The 24,290-nt window shown below is 41.9% G+C and overlaps 1 protein-coding gene across 2 annotated transcripts in view; it reads left to right on the top strand.

Moving 5' to 3' along the window:
* The first annotated feature begins 1,962 nt into the window (after positions 1-1,962).
* The window catches only part of UBE2E2 (ubiquitin conjugating enzyme E2 E2), a 330,506-nt gene continuing 308,178 nt past the window's right edge, over positions 1,963-24,290 (top strand). The window contains exons 1-3 of one of the 2 annotated variants that reach the window (XM_074268871.1): positions 1,963-2,292; positions 7,365-7,548; positions 21,281-21,331. In XM_074268871.1, coding sequence (XP_074124972.1) covers positions 7,373-7,548; positions 21,281-21,331 — 227 coding nt within the window. In that variant the 5' untranslated portion in view covers positions 1,963-2,292; positions 7,365-7,372. Of the gene's footprint in view, positions 2,293-2,885; positions 3,060-7,364; positions 7,549-21,280; positions 21,332-24,290 lie in introns of those variants that run through there. The other variant, XM_074268872.1, reaches the window with a different exon arrangement.

The raw sequence follows: 24,290 nt of genomic DNA, 5'->3' as shown, positions 1-24,290 counted from the left end.
GCCACTCTGCAGGGAAAGTTTTGTCTTCTTTTAGGGGCTGAAACATTATCCATTATTTTCACAAGGATGGGACATGATAAGAGTGCTCTAGCCGGCCTGCTGGTATCCAGGAAGGAACCTTCACAGGACTTTGTTAAAAAACAATTTTGATACTTTGTCTGATAGCGGGATATTTTGTTATCCATCATTCATGGTAAGAAATGATACTATTGACAACAAAGTAACCCGGGCTGGAGATAAGAGTAGTTTATTGGATGGAGGGGAAGCCCGCAGACAGGGATTCTGTCATCTCCTGTCACCTGCTAGTGGAGTAAATATTGAGACCTTGCATCTTTCTGGGACTGCTCTGTGCAGAAAGAGAATGCATATTCTACCTGGAAGATAAATCAGGAGGATAGATTCCATTATTTAATGAGTCTCCTTCGATGCTGTATTGGTTTTGATTATGAAGTGTTCGGGACCAGCATAAATGGAGATAATGCGTTTTGACTGGCGATCTCCATCTCTGGGCATTTCCGCGCATGCATGTGCATGTGTACATATGTATGTGTGCGTGTAACAACTCACTCGCCTCCGTCCCTTCATTTCCCCCTAGAACCACGTCTGCGTTTGGTGCTGATGTCACCGCTTTGCTGCCTGTTTAACAATCCCAGGACAGGCGGTTTCTAGTCCCGGAATTTTTTTTTTTTTTTTTTTTTTTCGGAATGGTTTGTGCCTCCAGTTCCCCGGGTGAGAAATAAAGGGGCGTCCGGTTTGCCCCCCGGTGATTGATAGGTCCAGGTCTTGTTCTGACACCTGCTTCCGCAGGGGTTTGAGGGATGGGCCGCGTCTGAAGGAGTCACTGGGGGAAAGGGCTTCTTATCCTGGGAATGGAATTAAGCTGTGGGGGATTTTCCCCGGGGGATTTTCTTACACTGATTTCTCGATTTCTCGCCCGCGGCAAATGTGCTGCCCAGGACTCCGCTCCTGTCACCGGGAGGGCTCAATCTCACCTTAATTACTCCGGGTCTGCGGGAGCTGCGGCTGCTGCCCACCCTCGGGGACTGAGGGCGCCGTCTCCGGCTCCCCCGGCCTCGGTGGCAGCTCGGGGTCATGAGTCACGGCCCCGGCGAGGCCCGACTCCCACACACCCCCGAGGGACTCCCAGCCCGATTAAGGCGGAGTCGCTGACCCCCTCCCCTCCCCGGGGGGCCCCAGGTGGCTTCGGGGCGTGGGTGGGGAGCAGACCGGTCTGGGGGGGACCGAGGTCTGGCCCGGCCCGAAGTAGGTCACAAGGCCGGGATGACCTCACCTATCCCCTGGTCCTTTGGGTTTCAGAGGTCAGCCCGGCCGGCTTAGCTAAACTTTTCTGAGCACCCCGCGTGCAAGGGAGGATTGTGTGTGTTTGTGACAGAAAGAGATGAGAGACACAGAGACAGACAGACAGTGAGAGGGAGATGGGGGGGAAGAGTTCCCTCTTGCTTCTAGCTGAGTTTTGGGGCCCATACTCTCCCCCACCCCCACCTCCCTCCGTCCTTCCCACTCAACGGGAAAACCTCTCTACTCCACCCCCCCATCCCTTTCTGACTCTCTTCCCCTCCCCCTCCTTGTCAGTATTTCCCTTTAACGCGCGCGCCCGCCACGTCCCCGCCAAGGTCCCCTCGCCCCTCGCCCCTCCCCCACTCCGATCACCCCTCCCCCTCCGAGCTCCTCCCAGCCGGCCTCCCCTCCCCCCTCGGTGCGCTGGGCTCAGCTGTCACTTTACTTTTTCTTGCTTTCTCTTCCCCCCCCCTCACCCCACCCCCACCCCTCGCTGCCCCCGCCCCTGGCCGGGAGGGAGGAGCCTCGTGCCCGCGGGCGGGCGCGCGCCTCCCGGGGCTGCCCCCGCCCCCTGGCTCGAGCGCGCGCCCGGCCCGCGAGGGAGGGGCGGGGAGGGAGCAGCTCCGGGGACGTGGGGCGCGCGCACGGCTGGGTGCCCGAGTCGTCGGCGGCGCGGGCGCGGGCGCGGGCGGAGGCGGCGCGGTCCGCGAGGTGCTGGTGGATTCACTTTTCCCAGAGTCCGGGGCGGCAGGAGCCGGAGCCCGAGCCGGAGTGGAAGGACGCGGGAGCCGCGGGAGCCAGAGCGGGGCTAGAGCGAGCGAGGGAGGAGCGAGGGTGCGCGAGGGAGCGCAGCTGGGCACTGGGGGGTCCGGCTCTCCGTAAGTCCGCGGCCGGCGGACACCCCGCCTCCTCGTCCTCCTCCTCCTCCTCGTCCTCCTCGCCCGCGGGGATCAGCACAAGACAGCGACCTGCGCGCACTGCCCCCCGGCCCAGGTAACGACCGAGCCCCGGCGGGCGCCGCTCGGGGCTGGGGGGGGGCAGCCCCCTGCCCTGCCCTGCCCTCCCCCGCGCCCCTCCCTCCCTGCCTCTCCTCGCCCGGTTTCTCCCCTCCCATTCCCCGGCTGTCTCCTCTCCTCTCCTCTGCCACCCCCTCACTCCTGGCTCCTGGCCCCATTTTCCTCCCCCATCTCTTTCCCATCTTCTCCTACTTTCTTCCTCCTCCTCCCACTCCGCAGCAGCCCCCCCTGTCCTCCCCTGACCCTCCCCCTCTTTCCACCCCCCCCCCAGCCGACCCCTTCTCCTCCCCATCGGCTGCCCAGCCCTCGTTCTCCCTTAGCCATCCTTCCCCAGCCTCCCTGCCCCCTCCCCGCCCGCCTCCCTCCCCTTCCTCTCTCTTCCCGAGCTCTGGCAACTAAGTCTAGGAAAGTACAGCGGCAATGTCAGGTTGAAAAGTGTCCAGTTTAATCTTTCGCGATTTTCTCTAATTGCAAAATGATTGCACATTGTATCTTCTCGCTGACATGTGACTTCTCTGGTTCCCTTCCATCTCCTCCCTCCCCCCGCCCCCCAACACACACCCGTTTGCCAGGCAGGAAAAGACCTGGTGGCTGGTGTACGTGTGTCTCGGTGTGGACTGTGGGCTGGAGATCGCTCTTTTGTGCTGCCTGGTGCTTGTCACACTTTGGAGCCGTGGCAGACGGCACATTTTTGTTCCTCCGGCTTCTTTTCCGCAGCTTCCATCGGCCTGCTCGGAAACCGGGGTTTGTTCAGGGCTGGGGGCCCCCCTCCCCCAGGAGTGTTTTGATCCTTTACCTTTTCTAATGAAGATGGAGTATTGCTTCTTTGCTGGATCAACGAGGGATGTCTAATTAAGCTTCTCTTAAGGAAATTAGGGCCCAGAGAAGAGAGAGAGGGAGGAGAAGAGATAGAGGGGAAGAGAGGGAGGGAGAGAGAGGAGAGGGGGAGAGAGAGAGAGGGGGGGGGAGAGAGAGAGAGAGAGAAAGAGAGAGAGAGAGAGAGAGAGAGAGAGAGAGAGAGAGAGAGAGAGAGAGAGAGAGAGAGAGAGAGAGAGAGAGAGAGAGAGAGAGAGAGAGAGAAGTGATGGGAGAGAGGGAGGAGAGATGGAGAGAAAGGAAGGGAGACAGAGGGGGAGACAGAGAGGAAGAGAAGAAGAGACAGATAGGAGGAGAGAGATGGAAAGAGAGAGGAAGGAAGAGAGAGGGGAGAGAGAAAGAGGGAGGGGGGGAGAGGAGACAAGAGAGAGAAACAGGAAGGGAGGGAGAGAGGAGGCAGAGAGAGACGTGATCCCAGGCACTCTCCCTGCTGGACCCATTTGCATGTTTCCAGGATTCATCTTTCTATGTAGTTTTTTTTTTTTCTTTTTTAATGAGGTGCCTCATCATATGTTTACTCAAAAATGTAAAGAACAGTGCTGCTTAAGGCTGAGCTTCAAATTATTTCCTGTCATGGACAAAGGTTAAGTCTTTCAGAGGTTCTTATGTCTAGCTTTTTTTACTGGGATGTTTCTAAATGTCTAATAATTCACCCAAGACCTTGGAGGTCATCATATGCTTCTTGACCTAGATGCCATGGAAACTTCTTGGTTCTTAGCAGTTTTGTGTGGATTTGCATTGATTCGACATCACGTATGAAAGTTTTCATGAAATCTCAGCTATTCTGCATCATTTCTCCACTTATTCCTATGTTTATCGTAGCTTCTCCCCATCTAATGTATGTTTATGTAATAAATCTGCTCTGTGTGTTTTTTTTTAATAATTTCTTATTTTCTTGGGAAATGCAAGATTAAGAACCTCACTTCCTTGTGTGTATGTGTGTGTGTATGTATATATATGTATATATATACACATATATTTTTTTAGTATCTTCTCCCTCCTCAAATCACATTCTTTTAAAAATTTATCTTTCTTTCTACATGTAGACTATAAGCCCTTCGAGGGTAATCAATTGTTCTCCTTTGGTCTTTTTGTCCCTAGAACTTGGCATTTTGGTGGTGTTTGACAAGTTTTTCTTGAATTCAATATACCCCCTTGTAGTTTTGCCTATATTTCGATTATGGTAGATTTTGTGTACAATGTTTGAAATAGACTAAACCTTTGTTTTTGAAAAGGGCAGAAGGGGGAAAACACAATCAGTAAAGAAAACAGGTAGTCATTAAATAACAAATTAAGCGTTTTCCTTTTTTTTTTTTTTTTTTTTTTTTTTTTTTAAGCTGGTGTGATTTGTTGTTATAATTACACACTGTGGGCTACTGTTCAGAACATTTATCTCTTGGATGGTAACCTGGCCTCATGGAGTGAAAGTGATATATATTTTTTAAAGTTAGAAGTAATATTTCCACCAGAATCATTGCACTTGCTATTCAGTGAACATGTGGCTTCATTAAAAATATTTTGCTAATTTCAGGACTGTAGTTGAATCCAGCATGTTTTGTAAACTTGAACAGTTTGTGAGTTTTTTTAAAGTAAATATGTTCAGGAAAGGTCAGTATACACATTTTCATAACATACCACGATTCTCTGTTGTTTTAGGAAATACTACATCATATTTTGCTTCTGAGGGTAAATGAAGCTGGGATGGCTATAAAAGCAAAAATACCCATCTGATAATTATAACTGATTTCAGATTGCTATTGCAAGGGAACTCTTCGTTCATAGCCTTGGGGTTTGTTTATATTTCTAGGTTAAAAAAACTGGTCTAATACCTAAGACTTTGCCTTGGTAAAAAATGTGAATTCTTTTTTTCAAAATCCTAATTCCCAAGGAGAGGATTTGGGGGATTTGAGTTTTTAAATTCAGGAATTTTTGGTTGATTTTTATTTTGGAGATTCAACAAAGCACCCCTTTTCTACATTTAAATCTAATTAAAGCTGTTCTAAAAAGTACTTTCTCTTTTTGGAAATTAACTTCACTGAGAAAAGGCAGTCAGCTTTTCCCGTGATTTTTTTTTTTTTTCTAATCAAGAATTCCAAAAACATAGTCAGAAACAAATCCTTTTATTCTCATATTTGGAAAGGAGATGTAGTGTTTTAAGTATTTGTTTACATCAAAAAAGTGGCAGAATGGTCAGAGGCGATCACACCCATTGGCAGTGTGAGATTTTGATAAAATAATGTGTCTTCCAATTATACAGTCCTCAAGCACATTTTTCATCCTCATTATGAAAGTTTATTTTAAAAATGTCTACATTAGTCTGAAAAATGTTTAAGGTATGTTTAGCTTCTGTCTTGTCGTACTAATTTCTTTTTGTTTTCTCTATCTTTGTCTGGATCCGTGGGTGCAAGTTTCTGTCAAATGAGATAACATATGGATAGTGATTTGCAAACGTAAAAATCTTGTATACATACTATTGGATTCAAATTGTGGGCTGCTCTCTTATCATGACCTTGTAGACTTACTCTGCAGACATTTATATATGAATATTTATTTTTTCTTTTAAAATATATTTAACATTTTATTTCTTCCCAATTAATGTAAAAACAATTTTTAACCTTTTTTTAAATACTGAGTTCCAAATTTTCTATGTGAATATTTATTGAGAAGACAGTAAATGAAGACTTTATCAAAACCAATGAAAAAGGAGAATCTGGGGATAATGTAGAGGGAGCTAATTTGGGAATCTGAGCACCTACATTCAAATCTTAACCCTACTATTTGTTGCCCGTGACTTATTCACCTGTTCTCCCCAGTTCTCAGTCTCCTCATTTGTAACATTAAGAAGTTACACTGGATATAGCAAATACTTTGCAGTGCCTCAAAGAACTACGTAAATGTTATGCTTGTCATTTATGTTTGAATTAGAAACACAACTTTAGGTATTGTTAGTGCAGCTAAAGTAGCGTCAGCAAAAAGTCTCAGGAAGAATTGTCTTCAATTGAGGATTTCCCTGTTTATGTCTTACCGCACACAGCTTCTATCATAAATGGAAGAAAATAGTTTTGTATCACATTGCTAAAAACACAGCTAGCATTAGCTACTGCCACATCCTAAACAAGAAAGTCTGGATATTATATAGATATATACACATCCCTATATACATACTCATGTGCTCTTTTGTACACACATCTGATTAATTTTAAAGGAAGGACTTAAGTGCAAGAAAAGCAATGCTAAATCTAAGGCTTATGATTAAAGTAAAAAAAAAAATGGAAAAAAATCAAGAAATATGGTAGCTATGCTAGAGCTAGACATGAAATGTACCGATATAAAATTTCAGTATTCTATTAAGTGACTTTAGTGCTCATAAAACATGTCACAGCTGGGGAGACTGATGTTCTCTATTCATGGAAGAGGTACAGAGACAGTGAGATTTCCCTTCCAATGACTTGCAGAGCTGTCTTATAGGGCCTACTTTTGTAAAAAGGATTTTCTAATGATTCATCAGGTCTTTCCTCTTTAGCCTCTGGGAGTGCTGGTAGGGAATTGTCTTTAGATAGACATACTAGGATTTGAACCTCAATTTTGCCTAATCCCAAATTCACTTCTCAGTCTGCAATGCCATATGCCAGTAGGTATGATCTAGATTCTAGTTATGAGAACCATTCCTTTCTCCCTTAATTCCTTTTAGTTTCTACCTCTTGTTTTCAGTGTCTCTTTTTTCCCCTTCTTGGGTTTATTGGTAGTAGGGCCAATCAACCAGAAGCCCTAGTTTTACATTTGGCCTTGGACATCTACTGGCTGTATGAAGCTTGATCTCTTCATCCCAGTGCTCTTGGCAATTCCTTAATAAGTTCCATGACTAAAAGGAGGTTCCTCACCAGAGTTAGTTCTCTTGCCCAAACCCTATTGTAATACTGCTTGATGCAGTATTACAAATACTGTATTTACAAATTGTATTTGTTTATTTGATTACAATAGTAATGCAACTATATTACAAAATTGTAATACAAATGTATTACAAATACAAAAATACAGTATTACAAATCTTGAACAAATGCTCGAGATTTGAGAGGAAGAGGAGAGGGGGAAGAACCCCATTCTACCATATGTGTTCCTTTCTACTTTAAGGAAAAACTAATTAGTATCACTTGTTTTGGGTCTTCAATGCAGCGTCTAATATGTCCACTGAAGGGCAAAGAGTTGATGACAGCCCCAGCACTAGTGGAGGCAGTTCTGATGGAGATCAGCGTGAAGGGGTGCAGCAGGAGCAAGAGAGAGAGCAAGTGCAACCCAAGAAAAAGGAAGGCAAGATCTCTAGCAAGACTGCTGCGAAACTGTCAACCAGTGCAAAAAGGTACCATGTTTGTTGTCACTTACATCGAATGAGCCAGAACAGGGGAATGCCAAATGCGATTGAATTTAAACATTCTGTTTTCTGAGTATGAACCCAGAAATGACTATACGGGCCCTAAGGAGAGACTGGTTTTTTTAACCAAAAGCTTAAAGATTTTTTTTTTTTTTTTTTTTTTTTTTTTTTTTTAACAATGAGGGGAGAGACTTTTTCTTCCACCTAAGAGATGACATTTGGTGTACTCAACAGTGGTGTGAGTTTGGTAAACTTATAAATATTCACAATGGTGTGTCCTTAAGACCAACAATGTTGAAACCTGTCAGTTTGATTTATAATGACCTAACCATAAATATTTCCTACTATTCAGTAACACAGCATGGTAGAAAGTAGGAAATGGTTGCACTATCTATCAAATGGACTGTCATTTCCTACTTCCTGTTGGTCAAGCCAGAAATGCCAAAGTACGCATCTTGGTTTCATTACATTAGGCAGGGGGTCATTCTTAATATGGACTTCTTCCTCCCCTGGGGGAAATATAGACCTGGACAGTAGGTGTTTGAGTGATCTTATTCTTCCACATCAATCACTCAGTTGCAATTGGCATGTTTTTAGACTGGGCATTCAGAAGAATCACCTTTGATATTGCTTTCCCTCCAGTATCAATCAGTAGTGCTTTATAGAAACTGCTTCTCAGAAAAAGACATGAAAGGTAAAATGACTAAGTCTCTCTTGAGCTTATTGTTATTCTTATTTAAATTTTCATATTTTAGGCTGTCTGGAATATTGAGAGAAATCAATTTTTATTTTATTATATTTTTGTCTTGTTTAAGTATGTGGAATTTTCTTCTCTATTTGCTAGCTGTATACAAAAGGGATACTTTTGGCATTCTTAACAAGTGGTGTGTTTACAGGATACAATCCACAAAAGAAATTTGACCATAGATGCCCTCCCCACCGCTTACCCTCATATATACACATAAATTGTCTCTGTCTTCTACCTTGGCAACTGCTCAGACCTTTATGGAGACAGTCATATTATAGCACAAGAAAATCTATTTGATTTTCTGGAACAGGAAATCTTCCTGATGGCAAGATGAGTTTTACACTTTTGTAGTCTTGGTTTGGGAGTGATCTTTCAAGTGGTCTGTGGGTTACTTACCTATGAAAGTATCTATAGGTCTCTTTTATAATGAATTTTTAAAGAAAGGAAATCAATTCAGTGATTTCCTCCTCAAGCCTAGCTTTTATCACCCTTTATTTTGATGGCAAATTGTGTGAGGGGGGTGTTTCCCTTCATTCCTTTGATCTAAGTAGAATTGAATGGGATAGGTATTTCATAGGATCTATCTAATTCTAAGCACTGAAAGTTTTTGAAACAGTCCTAGAGTGCTGTGCTCTTGATAGTTCTCTTGTGACAAGCTCTTGCTTTAGGAGAAGTCTAGTACTACACCATTAAAAAGTCTTAGTTTTGTGAAAATTATAAAACTTTTAAACATTAGTGGTGATTATTTTCTTTGATTAAATTAATAAATCTTTTCTACTTCATGTGGACTCACTGCAAAATTTCTCAAGTGACAGTAATTGCCATCAGTTGGAATACTTGAGTTCCCAGTGATAATCTTTATATGTGTGTGAATTTTAAGAAGGTGAGTTGTAGTATAATTGTTCCTAGAAACTTGATAGTATCGATTAGCTATATATATGCTGAGATTCTGGATTTCGAGTGGTCTGATAACAATATGAGAGCAATGCCTGTATATAGGTCTAAGCTCCACCAAGAAGGGGAATATTTTGGTTTCCTCTTTATAGCCTCATTATCTAGTGTCATGAGCCTTCCCCAGGATCTGGGAAAGAATGTTTGATAGATTAAATAGAGAATTCCATAAATACTTGAATGAATGAGTAGCACAAATGAGTTGTTTGAGATGTGCTATCACAGTGGCAGAGGGAGCATATTTGAATGTGTTAAAAATTTGCTGGAAAAATCAATTTTCAGAGGAGTTACTGAGAAAATATATTTTAAGGTAAAGTTTGATACCAAGATTATTAAAGTGGAAGTATTTTATCTTCATGCTAGTATAAATTCATCATCTTTTTAGAGTTAGAAAAAAAAGGAAGATTATAGTTCTGTTTTTATCCTGCCTTTTTTGCTCTTTATTGGAAAAACATGGTTTCTCTTATAAGTATTTTGCATGAAGTTTCATGTTCTGCTCTCTTAATATGGCTCTGTTGCTCTTTTTTATTTGCAAATAGCTATGAAGAGAGATACGAATTGAGACTTCTACTTCTCCTTTTCCAATTGGTTCTGTTGTTTTGGTTGAACTAGTTAGCTCAACCAGCTGCTTTCCATTTTTCACTGAACTGACTGAACTGATTGGTGATTTGGAGATAGAGACACAAGTGTAATGTGAAATGAGCCATTCATATTTCCAGAAAAATCTCCTTTTAAAATGGAAAAGAATCACTACTCACTGACATTGTCTCTGTTTTAATTTAATACTTGAATTGGGAATCAAGTCACTTGAAGTTTTTAAGTTGTTGTCTGAGTGCAAACTTTGCCAGATTCAATTTTGTTGTAGGCAGAGGGGCATTTTATCAGAAATCCAATCATATATGGGGCTAGAACTGTTTTCTTTTTGATGCAAAGTTTTAGGATTAATTTTTTTTATGTGAGATGGTTTTCCCTTTTCCCTACTTAATGAGCTACTTAATAGTTATCAGTTTGACAGTCAAACAGTAATGTTCACAAAGGGAGATTATATAGTAGTTGCCATTCTCTCCGATCTGAGTTAAATTCTAGATTTGTGTTATAATCTAGTGGGATGCTAGTAGGTGAGGAGTGTTTGTTTTTGTGACAGAGTCATTCCCTATCAAGAGATAATGGGTAACAAGCAGAGGCAGGCTGGTGACTTGTGGATATTTTAGTGGCAATTCTTAGCCGGGTACTCGTGGGACTCCGGTCTCTGAGCTCTCTCCAATTCAGAGCTTCTCTGTTGTGAAGGAATTTGTAGATTAAAAATCATAACTGACATAGGATTTTAAAGTTTTTATATTATCTCATTTGAGTCATAAAATGAACCTGTGAGGCAATTGTTATTATTATTCCCTTTTTAAAGATGAGAAAACTGGGGGTAGGAAGTTAAACAACTTGTGCAGGATCACACAGCTGACATCTGAGGCCAGCTTCTAATTCACGTGTTTCTGATCCAGAGTCTAATATTATTTTCACTGTAATATCTAGCTGTCATCCTTTCCTCCATCCATCCATGCATTTATACAGGATGTACCAAAAGTCTCAGTGCAGTTGAAAGCTATTAAAGCTAATAACGGCACTAAGACCCATGGGACACCATGTCTAGAGCTTTAAAGGTTTGCAAAGCTCTTAGATGGGGGATGATGGCCTAGACTCTGAATGGCTCATTGCATCATCCATAGTGGGAAAGCTCCTCAGAGTGCAGTCCTTGCCAGCCCCACGAGAAGGTAGCATCTTTGTAAACAAAGGAAAACACATGTTGATCCTCATCAGATTTTGCTAGCTTCAGGATGTTTGATTGTACCTTATATGAGACTGTGAAAGTGGCTGGCTGATCTGGACCTAAACCCAGATCAAATTTTGATGAGAGAATGGATGATTTAGGAGCCTCTGTTCCAATATGCAGTCTCTCTCCCCTCTCTGAAATTTTGTCTGCTTGGGCCTTCACCTTTCCCTGAGATCCACTTTTGGATTGGTGCTATCTTCAGGAAATTTCATTCACACACAAAAATCCTAAATGATGAAGTTCAAAGGAACTGCATTGTAAGAGAAACAGTTTAGTGGGCTGATCAGCTGGGAGGCCTGAGATTCAAGGGCAGGCTCAGAAATGCATTCACAGTATCCCCAGAAAAGTCCCTTTTGGATGATTTCCTGATCTTCAGTGTCTGATGTCCAAACACCTTAGGTGTGAGACCATTCCCAGAAAATGCTCCTAAACTGGAAAACGGCCATCAGCGAGAGCCATTATTGATGGGGAGGAAAGGGGGAAAGCTGTGATCTGGTCCAGCACAGTTGGGCAGGTTCTAAAACCCAGCAGAGCTCCAGTCTGCCCCAGCCAAGGTGGGGACCTGACTTGCAGAATGCCCAATAGCTTCCTTCTGCATAGCTGGGGGAGGAAGGCAGGGTTAGGGGTCTGCATTTAGGACGATGAGCCACAGGGCACTCAGGAGGCCACTGCCCACCATGTGCCTCCAGCTATCGGCCTTCGCTTTTTTGCTGTCTCCCTGGCGTGTCTCCAAGCAGACCTGGCGGTCTGAGGAGGTGCCTGAAAAGAGTGCACATTTGCAGCTCCACTTGCTGCTGCTCCCTCTTCCCTCGGGGATCATCTCCCATTTGTTGTTCTGTCACCTCACTCATGGCCTAGTCTTCATGACCCCCTTTGGAGGTTTTAATGGAGATATCCTGGAGGGGATGACCACTCTCTTCTCCAGCTCATTTTACAGATGAGGCGACTGAGACAAGCAGGGTCCAGGGTCCAAGTAGTAAATGTCTGAGGTCATGTTTGGACCTTAGGAAGATGAATCTTCCTGTTTCCGGGGCTGATATTCTATCCATATACCACCTAAGTGCCCCAGTCTATCTTGTCCGTATTCTCTCCTCTTCTCTCCCAGTTAAACTGTAAGTTTTTTGAGATCAGACTCTGTCTTCTGTTTTCCTTTGTATTCCTGCCCAATAGCAAAGAGCCTGGCACATAATACATATTTGTTGACCAGATGAAAAGAGCTACATTGACTCCCAGTGTGAAAATTCCTTCCATTGAAGTAGATGCAGTAGTCTTTCACTTGGCACTTAAGTCCTACCTGAGGAGGTGCTCTGAAGGCTAAGTGTCTGAGGTACCTTTTACACGAAGTCTTTTCTGATCTACCCCAGCTCCCGGTGGTCCCCCCCCCCCAACATCACTTTAATCTAGTTTTCATCTACCTTGGAGACATTTATGCTGGGTATCCCCAGAGTCTCAGTATACACAGCTTTTAGCTTTCAGGGCTTAAGGACATGGGTTCTTGTTGTCTCCACTAATAAAATATATGCTTCTGGAGGGCAAGGCTGTTTCTTTTTTGTCTTTGTACCCTAGTGCATGGCGCAGAGTGGACAATAAACACTTGTTGGTTGTTTGGAAGCACCAAGTCCAGCACTTTATGCATTTTTCAGGGCTGTTTCTACAGTAAGATGACTTGGGCCCAACTAATTAATTTTATTTTAAAAATCCCAGTGGTATGACTTATTTAGATAATTGTACCAGTCTTCTGCTTACTGTATTCTTTTAAATATGGCATTTAAATTAAACAAACCAGTGCTACTTAAAGAAGTATTGTGAGGTCATTCAGTGTCTCTCCATGGTCCAGGACCTTTGGGTGAAAGGCACAGTGGAAGTGTGTATTATTGTTACTTTTTGAATGTCCCTCCCCCAGAGGAGAGGGCAGAATCTCAGAGGCTTCCTTACTTCCCTTCCATGGCAAGAATGAGAAACTCCCCACATGTCATGGTTGCACTTCTAAGACACAATTGAATTGCTGTCAGGGAAAACAGCAGGTATTTTGCTACCTTTTAAGGAACGATCGGTAGCATGACCTTTTCGATGGAGAGAAGTGTGATCATTGGGAGCTAAAGGTGACTCAGAAGAGCTGAAGAGGCAGTGACTCACTGCTCTGAGGGTCCTTTTGGAGCAGTCCAGACCGCTGCTTGTGGAGACCAGGGCATCAAGGACTCAGCTAACACAAGTTTCAGGATGTTCACTGAAAAGATCTTAATGGAGGGATTTACATTCTGGGGTACAAAAAGGATTGATTTATTGATTTTTTTTTTTGTTAGCCAGAAACAATCCCTATGGTAGCATGTGTTCATGGAAAGTTGATAAAAGTTTGTTCCTCAGCAAGCCAAGGAATACATTTTTTTGGCCTAAAGAAATATTACTCTAGGTTTCTTGATATTTGGAACATACATCTTTTGGTTTTACTCCTTTTGTTGACTCCCTTTTTAGAGGGCCCATTACTTAGGTGATATGTTTTGTTAATAACTATTTGTGTGAAATTAATTTTTAAAAAATCTCATTTCCAGTCTTGTCAAATATTTTCATGTAATAATAGGACATGTTATATTTACATGCATGGAAGCATCCACTAAAATGAACTAGATAGGGTTGTAGAGTTAGACAGTAGTTTAAAGATGTCCTCCTGCTCCTTTATTAACAAGAGTTCCGAAGCAATTGAATTCCCTTATCCAAAGCCATGTGGCTGGATAGAGAGAAAACTCAGTTAAGCAAAATCAGCATACATTTATATTAGAATCCAGATCTCTTGACTTATTGCCCTGCATGCCCCATTTACAATCACATATTCCAAGAAGAGTAAAATTTACAGAACAATCAATTTATAGTTCATTTATGGGGGTAGTGGTAAAACATACTGTTGACTCCCAGTGCTGGAACACTTGTTCCTTGTTCAAGCGGTCAACTTTCATTTGTTCTTCTCCTAAGTACAGAATGAAGGAATAAGATTTAATTCCTATTTTTCTTTCCAACTTCTTGTGTTATCTTAGAGTTCCTCAATCTGCTTCTTTGCATTGTAGTAATATTTCTCACCTGCTTTCATTGAAAAGGGGATTGAGTAGTGTCATTGCAAACCAAAAAATTAAAAATAGTTTGAGCCTCTTATGAAATTTAAACATGGATTTGAGTCATCAGGAAACATTACCTAGTAAGACTATGAGGGACAGCAGGGTATAGACCAATGAGCTGACCTCTGAGTCAGGCAGCCTGGCCTCCACGTAGAAAGAGAGCCTTCTGAATCTGAACCTGTCTGAACACGCCTCAGGGACTTTTCTCAGACTTGAAGTTGCCTCTGCACATCTAGGACCCATGTGCATTGGGAGGCCAACGAGCTTCTTCAACTGGGAGCTCCTTCTGCCAGTGAAATCACAGGGCTGGTCCTAAAGTGCTGCGGGAGCAGCTAGACTTCAGAATATTGCTGATAATCATCCCCACATTCAAATAGAGTCTAAGTACTGTGGTTTTAATCAGCCAATAGTGATGGAGTTACACAAAATATGCCTTCTATGTGCCAAGCAGCCTCCAAATGCCTGTGCATCAGCTTTCCTCTCTTCTCCCCTTCCCTTTCCTATCCCTCATCCTCCTCTCTTCTTCCCCTTCCCTTTCTTATCCTTCTTCCTACTCTCTTTTCCCTCTTTCTTTTCCTTTACCTTCCTCTTTTCCCTCTTCCCCTTTCTTTCCCTTTCCCTCTTCTTTCCTCCCCCTTCCCTTTCCCTGCTTTCTTTTCACCCTTCCCTTTTCTTTCCTTCCCCTTCTTCTCTTCTGCTTCCCTTTTCTTTCCCTTTCCCTCCTCTCTTCTCCTCCCTCCTGTCCTCTCCCTCTCCCTCTTATCTGCTTTCTGGACTCTCTCTGCCTTCCCAGCCCTGACCTTGCATCTCCAGCAGCCCGCTGGCCTTCTAGCCTTGCCCTGGCCTTCATCTCAGCACATCCCAAACTCTGTTCACTATCTGCTCTCTCCCTGCCCTCCTCCAGCCTGTGCTGGCTCTCCTTGCCCCCGTGACCTTACCCTGATTTGGGGCCTTTTCTCCCTCCTCCCTTCTGCCTTCCTGTTCAGTGGCAGAGCGCTTGCTTGGGTCTTGCCTTCCTTGTCCCCCCTCCAACCCCATCTTTCCCCCCTGATGTCCCCTCCTTAGGCCATGGCTTCGTTACCTCTTGCCTGGACAGTAATAACATGTTCTCCAGATTTCCCGCGGCTCCCCTCCTCCTCCACCCGGATGCCTGCTTTGCTCTCTGACCACATTGCTGTCCTCTTCAGAAACTTTCTGGGGCTCCTCGTCCTGTCACATAAAGCCCACTCCTGGCTTTGGAAATCTCAGTTTTCCCAGCCTTCTCCCCCTGTGCCCCCGGTGCATTCTGTTTGAGCCTGGTCTGGACTGCTTGCCTCTCTTGGGTTCTGGGCTGCCTGCTTCTGCTTAAAGCAGCCCTGGGACTGGGGACAGAGGGACTCCCCCCCCCCCGCCTTTGTCCCCTGCAGCTGCAACCTCTTCTGGGAAGCTTCCCCAAGAACTGGAAGGAGCCTCCGTCTGGAGCTTTTCCCACGGTTGTGTCCGTGACTTCACCTGTCCAGGAGACGTAAAGCATCCTGACATTAGGGGCTCGTTTTGTTTCATCTTGATAGCTGTCCCCAGCCTGGCCCTTTAGAATCTAGAATACATTCCCTTAATCAAGGAAACTTAGATCTAATGGGGTTTTCCGTGCAAGCCCCTCGGGGCTCACTAGGCACCCTTTAAAAAGCAAAATCATAAAGTAACAACTGTCACACTTATTAGAGATCAGTGAACATGACCATTGATTTTTTAATCACTCCAAGGCCACACTGGGATTTTCATTGCCCTTTGTGATTTCTGTGCACCAAGCACACCTCTTTTTGCAGGGGGATGCAATTAGACACCCTTTCCCCCATTTCCATAACACTTCCAGTCCAGCCACCTGTGTGGGAGGAGGTGTGAGTCATTATGCATCCCCATTTTACAGATGGGGAGACTGGTCTCATCCAAGTTAGGCGACTTAGCCTTAAGATTCTGATGGAGAATTTTAGCCAATCTCTTTCATTCCCAAGAAGGATACATTCTTCTCTAGTACTCTTTGTTTCATTATCAAACAGAAATGGTAATACAAATCAGTGGTCAGTCATAAACATCATATTTATAACATATCCTCATCAGTCTGAGTACCCTAACCCAATTCTTTGGAGATTGGGGAGGTGGGGAAGTTGGTTTCCATAAAAATAATTCTTTCAGAACTCTTTAAACGAAGGTCAGTGAACAGATGGACAATTTCTAAAAATGCAAGTATTTATAAAAACCTGCTCTGTTTCTAAATTGTGTCAGTTTGTATGTCACCAATCTGCCCTGTCACCAATCACCTCTCAGGACCCAGGGCACCTCCTCCAAGGCTCTCTGGTGCAGAGCCTAAGGAGAGGGAATCATTTCCTCTGAGGGAACTCCCAGCATCAAGGAAGTCACAGAGTAGGACCAACAAAACCCCTAAAAACTAAAACAAAAAAGTTGAACTTACCATCAGAAGGTGGTACCTGGAGCCATTGAGAAGGTATGTCAGAGGTACAATATCTATCAATGCACATCATCCTGCCTGGGAGGTAGCTCTCTATCTACTGCAACATAGGCCGCTCAATTCAGTCAATGTTGCAAATAATAAACATCCTTCAGCTCTATATTATGTATCATTGTCAAGCAAAAAAGATTTGGTTTATATTATTGTTGTGTCTGTTGCATCTTATTCAATAACATGGCAAATAATAAAAACACTTTGACTCTCTATTATGGCCAATTAAGGGAGAGAATATAGGAAAGGAAAAAAAGTAACAAAAAGATAAATCATTGATTCTAATGGGAAAGGTGAGGGTGTGACAGAGAGAAGGAGAGGGGAGAAAAGAGGGAACTTAGAAAGTTTACAATGAGTCTCTTTTCTGTTTCAAGCAGATATTTCTTCGATCTCTGTTTAAATTTAGTTTTCAGTGCTTGCTGAGATTCCATGGAACTCTCCAGCATCTTAGTTGGGATGATTCATAGGATTCTAGGTCCTCCAATGAAGGCCTTAGATCAGTTGTACAAATGCACAGCTTTATTCTCCAGAGAAGAAAGGTGATCTGTATAGGGCTACCTTGGGAGCGGCGGCAGTGACAAGATTTGAATTGGAGTTGCTTAACATGAAGGAATTGTCATCCAAACTGTTTCACCATTTTCTGATCTCCTATCTTTGTGTACAGTGGGATCTGGAACATTATTTATCTCAGGGGTTGAAAACCTCTGACTCAAAGGCCAAGTTTAGCCCGTGGCTTAATTTTATCCTGCAGTTCAGGCAGCAAGTAGAATTCTCGGAGTTGCTTTTGTGATATTACTGTGGTCATCATTTTGAAGTTGAGAGTCCACGTGGCATCTGTCCCAATTTGAGTCACCTAGGGGGAGCCACAGGACTTTGAAGTGTTCTACCTATGCTGTTTTATCTGTTCTTCACAACAACCCTCTGAGTTAGGGCCTATTGTTATCCCCATTTTACAGAAAATGTCCCAGTAAAAAACCCAAATTTAAACCAATTATTAGGACTTCCAGGATCAAAGAAGAGAGATGGAATGGGAACTTTTTCATTAGGGATTGGAGGAACTACCTTTTAATTATTTATTTAATTTTTAGATTTTCAAGCATTTGTTTTCCTGGAATTCAGAGTTGTTTTTTTTCCTTGAGTCTGAAAGGATGACTTAGGTTTTAGAAATTTGCTCTGGGTGGAGTTGTGAAAGAATCCAGCCATTCTGGAGAGCAATCTGGAATTATGCCCAAAAAGTTATCAAACTGTGCATACCCTTTGACCCAGCAGCGCTACTACTGGGATTATATTCCAAAGAAATACTAAAGAGCGGAAAGAGACATATATGTGCCAAAATGTTTGTGGCAGCTCTTTTTGTTGTAGCTAGAAACTGGAAGATGAATGGATGTCCATCAGTTGGAGAATGGTTGGGTAAATTGTGGTATATGAAAGTTATGGAATATTATTGCTCAGTAAGAAATGACCAGCAAGAGGAATACAGAGAGGGTTGGAGAGACTTAAATCAACTGATGCTGAGTGAAATGAGCAGAACCAGAAGATCACTGTATACTTCAACAACAATACTGTATGAGGATGTATTCTGATGGAAGTGGAAATCTTCAACATAAAGAAGATCCAACTCACTTCCAGTTGATCAATGATGGACAGAAACAACTACACCCAGAGAAGAAACACTGGGAGGGGAATGAAAATTGTTAGCACTAATATCTGTCTGCCCAGGTTGCATGTACCTTCGGATTCTAATGTTTATTGTGCAACAAGAAAATGATATTCACACACATGTATTGTACTTAGACTATATTGTAACACATGTAAAATGTATGGTATTGCCTGTCGTCGGGGGGAGGGAATAAGGGAGGGGGGGTAATTTGGAAAAATGAATACAAGGGATAATATTATAAAATATATATATATATATATAAAATAAAAAAAAAAAAAAAAAAGAAATTTGCTCTGGAATCTTAGATGTCTAAAGCTGCCAGATTCCCTTGTTTTTTTTTTCAAATTGAGATATTGGGTGCTTAAAGATGCTGATTCTATGGGGCATTTCTATTGAAGTGTGGTATAGAAGCTAAAAGGCAGAACTTGGAGTCTGGAAGATTTAAATCGGAGGTTTGCTTCTGACATGGGCAAATCACATGACCTCTTCATGTCCCATTTGACAAGATGGGGGGTCTCTTGCTGTGGGGTCCACCGCTCCTTGGATCAGCTGGGGAGAGAGAGCTGGGAATTGGGATGAAGAAAGTTATACCTTAATTTCTCACTGTTCTCTATGAATTAAAAAGAAAGAAAGATCTCTATACTTGGAATTCTCCATACCAATAAAATCACAAAATTACTTTCTCTCCCAAAATCACATCATTAATTTAAAACAGTAAGAAACTTTAGAAACCATCCAGTTTATAGATGAGAATCTTCATTCAGGTATTCACCAGTGGAACTGAGATTCCAACACAGCTCTTGCATCTTCAGAACAAATGATTTTTTTTCCTATAATGTCACACTGTGCTTCATGACTGCAAGTCATTGTTTTCCCAAAGAAAACCCACTTTTTGTCTTGATGGCTCACTGAGGGGGAATAAATAGTGGAAACAAAGTTAAAAATCCCTTCAGGAATTTATGAATTAATTAGTAAAACCTAAGAAAATCTCTCCAGCCTACTTTCTGGATGCTTTCTGAAATTTTTGCACTATTTGACCTGAAATGGCAAGAAAATCCTGTGGGTTCTGAGGCTCAATCCTGATCCCTAGGGGTCCTGACTATCTTAAATTGAGCTCAGTGAGTGCCCTATGGCACTCTGGGCTGAGGAACACCCCCAAGGGTACAGTCTCTCTGCCCGTAGTCATACCTCAGCATGGGAGGAGGAAGTATTCAACCAAAATGGAAGTATTTTACAATTAGGGTGTCAAGGATTTAGCCTTCATAGAGTAATTTTGTCTTGGAGGTAAAAGCAGTGATGGCCCCATCCATTACCTTATCTTTTACCTCCCAAAAGAAAAATGTTTTTTGTTGTTTTTTCACTATCAATACCATTTCTCCAAACTACAAAAGCAACACCACACACACACACACACACACACACACACACACACACACACACACACACACACACACACACACACACACCCTTTTCTTCCTTCTTCAAATGGAGATGATGACTTGTTTCTGCATTTCAAAATAGAGGGTTGTGATATTTATGGATAGAAGAAATCCCAACCCCATTTTACAGATGAAGAAACTGAGATACAGAGTAAAGCAGTTTCCCTGAGTTAAATAGAAGAGCAATGATTTGTGGGGGTTTTGTTTGTTGTCTTCTTTTTGAGTCAAAGGGCAAGGTGAGTGAGGTGGGCACATGGTTGGGGAAAGGCACTGACTGCTAAGTATGTATTTCAAATTAGCATACCGAAAAAAGAAGGAAAGGCTAAATTTTACCTTTCCAGGGAGAATGGGTCTTGGCATGTTGTATGGAAAAATGGCCAAATACTTACCTGTTTGCCTCTAGGCCAGATTGTACACAAAAGGCATCGACTCGGATTTCAGAGATGTTTTTCCTTTACTTTGTTATTCCTCATCACATAATGCCTGCCATGTGTACATACAGTCATTTCAAATCATCCTGGGCAACAAGGGGAGAAGACGTGATTAAAAGGAAAACCAAACCTCAGCATCTAACTGCCACATGAGTCAGCATGTTATTTAAGCTGGGTGAGGTGCAAGCAAGGAAACTGACATGCATCAGTTTCACTTCCTTCACAAACCACTCTGTCCGATGCGATTTTACAATGTATATAGGTAGATGATAGATAAGCAAGAGATCATTAGATAGATACAAAGAAACAGAGGAAGAGAGAAATTGTAATAGACTTCATGTAGATATGCAAAGTCTGTTCATGACACTGTCCCCTTTCCCCTCCATATATAATGGGCACTGGTGAGGATTTCTCAGAAGAAACTTCTAGATCCCAGCACTTTCAGATACTGGAAAGACTCAGAGATGCTCTTAGGGCTTGCTCCTGCGGCCAGTGGGTCTGCTCAGACTGTTTGGTTCTGATTTTGATCAGATTTGTCTGCACCATCAAAATGAAGCCGTTCTAATAGAAACTTCCAGTTTAAAACGTCCAGTTGAGCCTCTGCCATCATGATTTTCTAGGACCCTTGGGTCAAGTTTCTGACTAAGGTTCATCTCAAAGCTGAATTGCTTGGTGGTCCAATGCAAAGGTCTCTTGGAGATAAATGACAGCAATTTCCCTGGCCTGTGTTTGCTAGAGAATGACTTCTGTAAAGTTGATGTTTAAGCATTACAAAAGATGCATAAAGGGAAAAGAAGTTTGCAGGAATTTCCATTTAAATAAGTCCTATTCTACTAAGAGCTGGTATCCCTAGCACTTCTTCACATGGTGCCTCGGATACGGGGCTGGCATGTAATTGAATCAGATTGGAGTACTCTGAACACCAAAGACTTGGGGATGGTGAGGGGAGAACTAAAGCTTAAAACTGTCAATATGAATGAAAATGGGCATTGTCATTAATTTGATAAATGTTAATGAAGAGAAATACTTGTCTAATACCAGTTTCTTTGTTGTTTTTTAAAGAATTCAGAAAGAACTTGCAGAAATTACCTTGGATCCTCCTCCGAACTGTAGGTAAGTTGAAATGGATTTTTATTTACTTTGGAGCTTATGCTGAAGATGTATTTGAAGTGATCAGAAGTTCAGTCTGTTATGGTCTCAAGCTAATTAACTAGACAACATTTTGACGAAAAAAGCTGCAGGAACTATTGTTTTCTGAGCAGCAGTGGAATATTCTGCAAGGATGGTTGTATTGATAGAAGTTGCTAAAAATAGGACGAGGTAATAAGAATAAGATAATAGAATTGCAAGATGACAGTTTGAATCATCTTTTAGTGGTGAGAGTGATAAGCCTCTAAGAAATTTCTTTGTTATGATGAAAGAATATTGATTTGGTAACAATGGTTAAGTGTTTTATGTTTGATCATTAATTAATTAATTGGGAAATATTGTGTTGAATAGGAAATGAAGACTCATGTTTTACCTGGTGTAATTTTTTTTCCTGGCTATTAGTTTTGATTTAATATGAATAGTTCTAGGAGGTGATGGAATTTGATTCTGATGATCGGTGACCACATGCACTTGATTTTCAGATAATTATTTTCTTATATGAACTAAAATGCGCTGATTTTGAAATGATGAATGACATAGAGGTACACAGAGGAATGGGGCATGGGGACTGGGAGGGGGTGATAGTGATAGAATTTTCTTTCATGGCTCTGGCTAGGTAGTTTGAAGATGTGTATTTCAGGACATTTGTTTTTATTTTGATATAAGGTCAGTGTTGTGTTGGAACTTTGCCAGCATTGAATTCTGATGGTTTAAGATGGTCCCTTGATATCTTTCACAAGTAAAGGTCAGACTAGAGAAAAGGAAGTCTCCCAAATGGCATGTCATTGGAGTTGATTCTTTAGTATGACTTCATATCACTTTCCATATTCTCAATGACTCATTGTGAAAGCAAAGTCAGCAACTCTTAATAAAAGAGATGTTGACACATAGCTACTTTTGTAGTTTGGTTAGTTGACAAAAGCCTGCCCATCAGGAAATTGTTCTAATGAGGCCATTGCGGGACATCTGTTGGATGTAATGGAGGTGCTTAGAGAAGAGAGGCCTTGAAAAATAATGTGCACAATGTTTCAGCCAACTAGGGCCAATGCTTCTTTACTAGATAACATGGTTTAATATCTGTCTATACTCATTTCTTTTATTCTTATAGCTGGTTCTCATCAAGGGTGCTACAAAGAGCTTTTCTTTAGCTGCTGATGACTGATGATGATTAGCAGATTAATAAGTATAAAACATCAGCTTGTTGGGGAAAAATTCCTAACTGGAATTATTTGAACTAAATCTGAAACTCACCATCCTTACAAGAGTTTTTACTTGATTTAGTTTTCTGAATCTTTTCCCTTTGACAGCAAGGTATATACTCTATTGGTTTTTTAAATTATATCTCAACTGATCATCAACTGACCTTATAAAAATTTCTTTTTAACAATTGAAATGGTTAATTTGTTAACTGTACACTTGCCATTCTTTGCAGGTGCCAAAGATCCCGAGGGACATTTATTGTACTTGAGGAACTCTCTTAACAAAACTGAGCAAATGTGTTGAAGTAGTTTGCTCCAGCTGAATAGTTGAGAAACAGGGTTCAGGCACACTGACTAGCATTGGCCTGATCATTGCCTGCTGATGTTGTTTGGACACATTTTTAAAAGATGGTGGATGATTTTATTTAGCTTTGACTTAGTTACAAATAACAATTGAGCTTTTTGTAACCAGTGTGAAATCTCAGGAAGTTGAGGCAAGAAAGTTTTTAAGAGTTGTCATTCACTTACACTAAATTAATAACCCCTTATTAAAAGAAAAACTGTCATTGTGTTCAGAGCAGAAAGTAATTTAAAAATTGTATCAAATCTAAGTGAGTCATGGATATGGAAGCCATTATTCTTTTGAAGTTGATTTTAGCTGGTGTGAGAGGTTTATGGCTTTTTTGCTATTTTAATTAATAGCTGATGTTTACATAGGGTTTTAAGATTTTCACAGTGCTTATACAAGCAACGATTCATTTTATCGTCACAACAACCCTGGGAGGTAGGTGCTTTTAATGTTATCCCCACTTTTTACAGGTGAGGAAAGGGAGGCTGAGAGACATTAAGCATTGACCCAGGGTCACACAGCTAGTAAGTACATGGCTGAGGGACTTGAATCTTCTTGACTTCATCTTGAATGATGAACACTGCACAGAACAATAATATCCTCAAGGTTTTAACTAATTGTAAATTCTTATAGAAAAAGGAATATCCTCATGAGATTTTATTTTTAAGTAAACAATATGAGTGTGTGTGTGTGTGTGTGTGTGTGTGTGTATAAATAAAAAAATAGCTACCTAGACAGTTTGCTTAAACATACACTAACTTGTCTACTCAAGAGATTTGTCAAGGAAATCCATTAAGTGTTTTGAAAACTGGCAAGTTCCCATGAGAAGCTATATTTGTCCTGCTGTGGATTTGGCTGGTAATTCAGGGGTCGGTCCCAAAATAGTTGCCTGGTCTGGGTCACGTAGAGGTCAATGTCATTTGCCATTCATGTGGTGCTTCCAACTGGCAAGTTCAGGATCCCCTATTGTCCTGGTGGTTGATATGGAAGTGATAAATTTTGGATTTCTCCATATGTGCCTCTAATACTCAATATATATTTTCAGCTTAGTTGCTCAGTAGATGACTAATCTTTGGATAATTTGGAGTCAAATATTTGACTCTCATTTGTTATAAATGTATATCTCAGTGAAAATGTGGTTAGTGTCTTTGGAATGAATACTTAAGTACATCTTCAGTTTGACTGCGTTTGGCCCAAGAATGGCGCAGCTGGTGGAATTTGATTTGTTATACTTTGTGCTACTTTCACATGTACAACCTAGAGAACATAATGGGTGATTTTATAAAAGAAATTAACTTAAAGAACGATCTGTGGATAAGAGTTTTAGAGTTCTCTACTTAGTTCTTTTTTCCTTTTTTTCCCCTACTTGATTATA

The sequence above is a fragment of the Sminthopsis crassicaudata genome, chromosome 5, assembly GCF_048593235.1.
Source record: "Sminthopsis crassicaudata isolate SCR6 chromosome 5, ASM4859323v1, whole genome shotgun sequence".
NCBI lineage: Eukaryota > Metazoa > Chordata > Mammalia > Dasyuromorphia > Dasyuridae > Sminthopsis > Sminthopsis crassicaudata.
This window is presented reverse-complemented; position numbering and strand designations above follow the sequence as displayed.